This window comes from Solea senegalensis, linkage group LG4 (genome assembly GCF_019176455.1).
Source record: "Solea senegalensis isolate Sse05_10M linkage group LG4, IFAPA_SoseM_1, whole genome shotgun sequence".
Classification (NCBI taxonomy): Eukaryota; Metazoa; Chordata; class Actinopteri; order Pleuronectiformes; family Soleidae; genus Solea; species Solea senegalensis.
In genome coordinates, this window is record NC_058024.1 from 12151269 (window position 1) to 12159675 (window position 8407).

Here is an 8407-nt window from a genome sequence, read left to right on the forward strand (position 1 = left end):
CACCTTGGATTATTAGGATCAGATATATTCTGTCTGTCAAGTTTTGCGATATATCGGTCGATCTCCGTGGCAGTGAACATTGTCAGGTCCCGATCATTTTCGAGCATCCCACATGGCAGCTCCTAGAAACCAAATCACGTCCTGACGTCCTGAGCTCGATAGCAACTTGTGCTACAAAGTTGGCTGTGACAGACTCTCCTGAAAACCATCATCAAGCTTTGATTAACTTTGAGTGGAACTTTTTTCTCTATAATAATTTAAGCTAATGATTTGGCAAAGTTTTGCTTTGGTGGCAAACTACAAATTGAATTAAAATGTTTTTCATTTTCATTTTGTGGACTAGTTATTAAATGGAAGTTTAATAACTAGTGAAACCATATTTGTATTTCTTTGGGTTAATATATTATATATTATATATATATATATATATATATATATATATATATATATATATATATATATATACATATATATATATATATATATATATATATATATATACATAGTTTTTTTCTATTATCATTAATGCTAACATGGCAAATTGAAAAAACTATTCATGTTTCAATGTTCATGTGTATTGTTTTATTAGTGTTATTTTAAGTTACTGGCTGCAACTTCTGCCTTGTGTTTATTTATTTATGTATTCATTTATTTTCTTGTCTTGAATTTCAGGTCCACCACAGTCTACTATTATATCAGGCCAATCACAACAGATGAAAACTAACCTTTTGGCTCACTGGGGTATTTTCAGAATGTTTATGGGCATTGTCCATGTCGAATAAATTAATGAAGAAATAAGCATTTCTCCTGCTGGGGTCGATAACATGTTTTTTTAATTTAGAAATCACTTAGAGTTTTTTTGCTCTCTCCGTTTTTCATGGGTTATTATTTAGTCTGTGCCATGTTTTACTTTTATTGCGACTATATAATATACATAGGAAAATAATCAAGAGCAAAAACACAGAGCAGCCCACCTATTTTGAAATCTAATCTGCTGTCAGTGCACTGCCTTGGAATCATTCATTTAATTTCCACACGAATATCCTGACACGACTGGACAGTTCTGCGTGAGAGGCAACTCCAGGATGAGTTAATGGGCCTGGAGTTTTATGCCGGCACGATCTGAGCTGCTTTGGCTTTTAAGCTCCAATCAAGTGGGGAAATAGGAAATGATAGCCGTATCAAAATAAAAAGGATATCCAACTGACGAACACAGTGAGAGCTGGCCATGAGTCTGAGCACTGACAGGCCACTGCTGTACTGCAGGGAGTCTAATACGGATGTGAGAACACGCCGTTCCAACACATTGACTCCACGAACTTGTCTCCGGCATGATACGTGGGCATAATGATAACAGGAAAATGAAAAGATGAAGATGGAAATCAGCCCATGTGTGGACATTCAAGAAGCCAAAGAAATTGGTCTGTGATTTGTTCTGGAGAGGTATTTCATTTATGATGCTTTTTGCAGTGTCCCTTGAGGTAAACAGCGTGACAGCAGAGAAGGCCTTGATGCCCCGGAGATGTGCTTATTTTTGTGCGGCTGCTTTGCGTGCCAGAAGTGTCAAAATTGCCTACCATTTGAGAGGGCAGGTAGATGTCAGATCCTTTTAATAAGAGCGACCCCTAAAGCCTCTTATGTTTCCCTCCCCGTGCAACAAACCTTCTTATCGAGGCCTTAAGAGGGGACAACAAGCATGCTGATTAATTTTAGATCTTTTCCATGAAAAGAATGGCTTACAGTTTAAAGCAATCTCACACAATGTCCAGGCAAGACATGATGGCAGATTGTGTTTTACCTTAGGGATGAATATTAGTCAGGACTGTTTGTCCCGTTTCATGTTCGCATACAGTAAAAGCCCATATGGGGATCAACAATATCACATTCTTACAGTGGGCCTGCTGAACTCACTGTTATTATTAGATGGATGGCATTGTTTAATCTCTCCACCCCAACTGCTCGGCACAATTGATTGAACACATTGCTTTTTTTTAGCAGATGTTTTACTCTTAAAAACTGTTCTTTGCATTTCTACAACTCTGACATAGAATATCAGAATATCAACAATTGTGCCCTCCATTTTCTTATCCGTAACACAATTTGGGTATTCATGACAGTCTCGTGATTAGTGCCTGCTGCAATACTAGTGAGAACCGAGAGTTCAGCTTGATCGGGAATCATGTGCTCTGACTTTTCTAAGCATTTCGAGTGACCATGGCAACAAAAATCGTGAAAAACTGCGAATAATTTCTACATACGCATAAATGGGAAAGGGTCGAAAGAAGGATCAAAACCAAGCCCATTTTGGACCATCACAAAGTCATCATACTTTAACGTAGAGACGTGGATCAAACTTTAAATGGATCAGAAGACTTGGGACTGAAATTTTTGATACATATTAAGGTTTTTCAACAAGCATAGTTTAAGTTTTATACTTTTTTGGACATTTTCAGGTTTTATAATGCAGGCGTTAGAAACTGGTGTTTGGAAGGGGGAGGGGGAATCTAGAGTGGGAGGGGCTTGTGAGTCCCTTTTTGGATAAAACTATGACATTTTTGTCAAATTTTGGACGACATACTAAACTACAACATTTTTGTACATTTTTTGGACAACATACTAAACTATGACATATTTGTCAAATTTTGGTCGACATACTAATTTATGAAATTTTTGTCAAATTTTGGACCACATAAGCTTAGAGCATAAAAAGTATGACATTTTACCCTAGCAACTGAGTGGCATGGCGATGTAGTGGTTAGTAGGTCTTTACTATGTAACTATTACAAGATGTGCTGTGTTCAATCTCAGGTGTGGCATGTGTATATCACAGTTTAGTATGTTGTCCAAAATTTGACAAAAATGTCATAGTTTAGTATGTCGTCCAAATGTGACAAAAATGTCATAGTTTAGTATGTCGTCAAAAAAGTCACCAAAATGTCATAGTTTAATATGTCGTCCAAAATGAGACAAAAATGTCATAGTTTAGTATGTCGTCAAAAATCAGTAAAAAAGTCATACTATAGTATGTCGTCCGCAACCACCAAAAAGTATAGTATGTCATCCAAAATCACTGAAAAATGTCATAGTATAGTATGTCGTCCAAAATGAGACAAAAATGTCATAGTTTAGTATGTCGTCCAAAATCTGACAAAAATGTCATAATTTAGTATGTCGTCCAAAATTTGACAAAAATGTCATAGTCAGATGACTCTTTTAATTTAACAGTGCATTTGTACGTAAAATTACTGTTAAAAAAAAGTGTAAAGGGACTATTGGCCCGTCGAACATCTTTATATGGTCAAATCTGGCCCTCATTAAAACAAGTTTATACACCCCCAGTCGAAAAGCTTCATGTTTTAAATTTCAATCCACCCAAAATCGGCAGCAAGAAACAGGCACGCTCGAAATGTTGCCGTTGTGGTAGAAATGCATACAGTTTTCCAAGAGCAGCTCTAGACATATTTGTCCTTTTCAATTTTATAATTACTTTAAAAATAGCTCATCAGCTTTAGCTAATGGTTGAACAGGTGTGCCTAATAAAGTGGAGCTCATATCGGGCAATGATTTAAGAAAAAGGTAGCTGTAGTGCAGTAAGATTCCACAAGATGGTGCCAGTGCTGTATTTTCTGCACATCAGTGCATATCAGGCCTGTGAACATAAACTCTTCAATCACTGTTTGGATCTTTGAAACTGTGTTTAATTTTTACTTTTACTTGATCTGCAGCAAAATTGTCTTCATGCTTTTGTGTTTTTATGGCCTCTGTCATGACATTTACATCAGTGTTAGCAGCATAAAGGAAACAGCAAACTAACAAGCAGCAGCAGGTTGGTGGAGATTAATCACCCCTATTATATGAAATCTGAAAATTATTTAAGCTTCAAATAACACTTGTGGTGTTCTCCCATTCCCAGACCAGATTTTTTTTTGTTTTTTTTGTTTTTACACTTTTACAGTCATCTAACCATACACAAACCACGTAAACAATGACGAAACACAAACTGTTGCGTCTTCACATTCACATACAGATAACACTTCAGTTACAGCAGCAGCTCACACGGTGTTAGCGTTTTCTAGTGAGTCTTGTGAACATGATGGCATTTAGTGAACAGTTGTGTCCATGACTGTGGCGCTGACGTCATGAGGCTAAAAGAGGCACTGATTAGAGTTTGTGAAACAAATGTACAAATGTGGGCGTTTGCTCACTGGTTGACTACACACACAGTTGCAGGGAAACGCTTTTGAATTTGATATGTTTACAGCCTGTAATCTAAGATGTGCTATTGATTTACAGAGGCCCTGCTGCTTTAGGGGTTATGTAAGTGTTATGTAAGTACATGTTGCTGTCAGGGGCAGTCTGGTTGGCCGGTTACGACACGTTTAAGGCATCGAATACTGATTAAAACAAAAAACACAAATTCCATGTGTGAAGAGGAAAAAAAAAGCTTTATTAATATTTTAATATATATCAATAATACTTTATATACAAAATATCTACAACAAACAACCGTGTGTTACAATGTCAAAATAAAAATCCCAAGTACCTCTGTCTATACAAAACTATTATTTTTTGTCGAGCTTTACTTTAAAGCTCTTTTGCCATAGACACAACGTTTAAAGCAAATACATTAAAAAAGGAAACACCTGCTGTTGTTGTGTCTGCGTTAAAAAAACGAGTAAAGGCAACAGCACGAGCTACGATCAAGCCTGAACCTGACCCGAGAATCTGTGGGCATGAGGAAAATATGCAATGTACTGTACAACCGTTCTGCGAGCATACAGTAAGAAAAAAAAAAGACTTCCTGAACCTTCTTCTGCAACGCAGCGCAGATACACTCAGTGGGCGATGTATCAAAAATAGAGATGTATGAAGTAGTACGAACAAACAAAACAATAACGATAATAATAATAATAACAATAACAACAATAATAATAATAATAATAATAATAAAAATAATATTACAGGACATGACTTCACGGGACCGCCATCGAAACGCACAAATAGTTGTGACTCACAGATTAAATGATAATGGCGCGCTCGGCCACATCACTCTTTCAACAGACATGAGTGACACACCTCGTGCACCGACAACGCCCTGAACATTCTTTGAACATCAGGAACACTTGTGTTTACTGAGCTCCCAGGTATTGTGAGGGTTGAAGGACATTTTGTGACGTGAAGGGTCAACCTTTTTTTTTTTTTTTTTTCTTTAATTTCTTTTTTCTTGTCTTTTTCCTTTTGGTTACATTCTAGTCCAAACAATATTTTGTTGCACTTACAGGAGTAGAAAAACACTGAGGGTAGATCCTCCATTCACAGATCGACAGCAGTCAATAATTCAAGCAGCATCGACAAGGGGCTTTTGTTCAAATTTTACATTCATTTCAGACTGGTGGGTGTGTGTGTGTGTGTGCAAAAAAAGAAAGAAAAGAGTTTGTTTTTCTCTCGAGCACTGAGGGGGTCGTATCTGTGTCCTACATTCTGACTAGGGCTGCAACGATTATTCGTCGACGACTAAATTAACTGTCAACTATTTTGATAGTCAATTCATCGGCTTGAGTGGTTTCCTTTATAACAAATTAAATGTGAATATTTTCTGGTTTCTTTGCTCCATTCAACAACAAAGACTGATTTTTGGTTTGTGGACAAAACAAGACGTCATCATTCCCATGTTCAGGAAACACTGATCACTGACTTTCTGACACTTTTACAGACCAAACAAGAACTCCATTCACCGAGAAAATAACCGACAGATGAATCGATTGTGAAAATAATCGTTCGCTGCAGTCCTAATTCTGACCCCTGACATTCAACAGCGAGCGCGAAGAAGGCGAACATTGCTATGAAAAAGAGGGAAAAATGCTCTTGCGTGCGATTTTTACATCTATCATCTTCACAGTGATTCAGAGCCACGCGACAGGTGATATATGAGCCTGAGCATGGGCACTGATGCACCCCCTCACCCCAAAATAATCCCATTTAAACATAGAGGCTGATGATATAAGTGGTGGTGCCCACTTGGGATTCTTTACTGGGGTGAGTGTTCGGATGGACCAAACGATGGCGGCAGTACAAGTCCTCTCAGTCGGGGCCAACTGTTTGACCCCGTTCAACATTCAGGAGGGAAAGTTTCCAAGAGAAACACAACTGTTCAGTCTTTGGTTTCCAAGTTTAAAGGAGGAATCTGTTTTAAAGCTTTGTGCAGGGCGGAGGAGTCCATGGCTGGATGGAGGGGAACCGGTGACCCCGGCCTTGGGGACATCACCAAGGAGGAGGGAAGTGTCTCTGGGGTTACACCGACTGCGGAGCCACCCATTCCTGGGAACATGACTGGCATGCCTCCCTGGTACCAACATTTCTCCAGCATGGGCAGATATGCTGCAGCTGCAGCCGCCGCGGGGGGTATGAGGTAGAAGGGGAGGCAAAACGGGGGCTGGTTGGGTGAGAAGCTCATGTAGCTGCCGGGGCTTCCTGCCGTGTGACCGGCGACAACCTCGTCCTCTGGCGATTCACACCTCGCCCTCTTGACCTGAGGCTCATCGCCCTCCTGCTTGATGGCGCCGTTCGCACGCTCAGACGTGGCGCGCTTGAGCTCCACCTCTCTGGCGTAGCTCTCTGACCACTGGGATTTGGGGTCGCGCTTCTCGTTCTCTCCCCCGTACCCGCTGTCTGTGTCTGTGTCGCTGCCACTCAGCTCCCCCGCCACATGGGGGTAAGTCCTCTGAATAACAGGAACGCAGTTCTTGGCAGGGACCTCGGACCCCCGCTGGGGCTGTCCGGCGGGTGTCTTCAGTTTCTCTGAGGCTTGAGGGGCAGGGTCATCTGCTTCCACGCTGCTTTGATGCTGCAGAACTTCAGTGGCTACTTTTTGGATGTGGCTGATGACGTGGGAAGGGGTCAGGTTCCGGCTGCTTTCCTGGCTGGCCAGATAGTGGAGGACCTCTTTTGCACAAAAGTGAAAGCCAGAGCGGAACATCTCCTCGCTGCTGTCCACGCCATCACCTCCATGATCACCTGGTCATTCACAAACACAAGAGTTAACATCTTAACACTGCTGATGGCGACTGCAACTGTACAACTTGGCCCCCGCGGCAATGCTCGGAGCAAAACAGCACTCTTGAGTTTCTTTAGACTTACTTATTTGCAGGTCCTTCTGTAGTGCCATGATTTTCTGCTGCTGCTGCTCCAGGAGAGAACTCAGGGCTTTCACATGCTTGAGAGTGAGTTCCAGCACCACGGCTTTCTCCAAATGACCCAGTGTCTAAAACAGGAAGACCTTGGATAAGCGTGTTGATCTTACTTATGTAACACATTCTGCAGCCAAAAAGAGGACAAGCCTTCGGTGGGCAGTCATACAATACACACAAAAACTCTCTCCAAGATTTCAAAAAATCATAAACATATTCTTGTTCTTTTTTTGAGACTCTTACAGAGACTTTACACTGAATGTCTGGAGCAAACAGTAAAAATCATGTGGCGTCTCAGACAGACAGACAGACAGACGGAGAGATAGACAGACATGCCATACGTAGAATCCAACACTCACTGTAAGCTTCAGATGTTCTGGCAGCAGATCCTTCAGCTGGGCGATACATTCGTTGATCCTGTCACGTCGCTTCTTCTCGATGAGTCGGTGAGGCAACTTGTACGTGTCCTGTGATTGGGGGGGGTTGATGGACACAGGGTTGTCAGTGAGTCTCTCCAAAACCGCAGCAGTGAGTGGGAATGTGCATGTGCAGCCTTCACTCACCTTGTTCTCATCGCGCTTCATGCCTCTCCTGGGTTTGTACACATAGATTGGAAAATCCATTCTTTAGAGGGGGAAAAAAGGCAAAATTAGTTGAGTGTTAATTTGGTTATAATAATAATAATAATAAAAAGTGTTAAAGGGGGGAAACAAGCAAAAACAAAAACAAAAACAAAAAATAGCAGAATAAAATTGAAAGATTTCCATTTACCCTGACATGTCACTTATGTCCATAGACGGGTGTTTGGGTACACAGGGAGGTGGTTGCGCGCTGGTAATCCTCTCCATGTCGTTCAGCTGCAGACCACGAGCAAATTCAAACAAATTCAAACAAAAAACGATGCAAATGCGTCTCCACGTCAAAAACAAGAAGAAGAAAATAAAAAAATGAATAAGAAAATATCACAAACTCGCACAAGTGGAAAAAAAAATGTCTCCTGTTATCCAGTGAGTGTGCGAGTGTGTTCCCGCTGAGAGCAGCTGTGTTGTCACCCGCAGCTCAGTGTGTTTGACGAGGCTCCACGCGCGGCAGAGTCAGTGTGAGTGTGTGTGAGCGAGTGAGTGAGCGAGCGAGTGAGTGTGAGGGAGCTGGGTGGGTTTTTGACTACGTGTTAAATAAACCCTGTGACTACACGCACGTCTCCCTCAAGAGACACTGAC

General features: G+C 41.0%; 1 protein-coding gene across 1 annotated transcript; it reads right to left on the reverse strand.

Annotated features, from left to right (window-relative positions):
- Positions 1–4426: 4426 nt before the first annotated feature.
- On the reverse strand, positions 4427–8178 carry bhlhe40 (basic helix-loop-helix family, member e40). The gene is made up of 5 exons (XM_044024959.1): positions 7959–8178; positions 7751–7811; positions 7547–7654; positions 7138–7261; positions 4427–7014 (listed from the first exon to the last, which is right to left on the reverse strand). The coding sequence occupies exons 1-5, from the start codon at positions 8033–8035 to the stop codon at positions 6152–6154; spliced, it is 1233 nt and encodes a 410-aa protein (XP_043880894.1). The 5' UTR covers positions 8036–8178; the 3' UTR covers positions 4427–6151.
- Between the last annotated feature and the right edge of the window lie 229 nt (positions 8179–8407).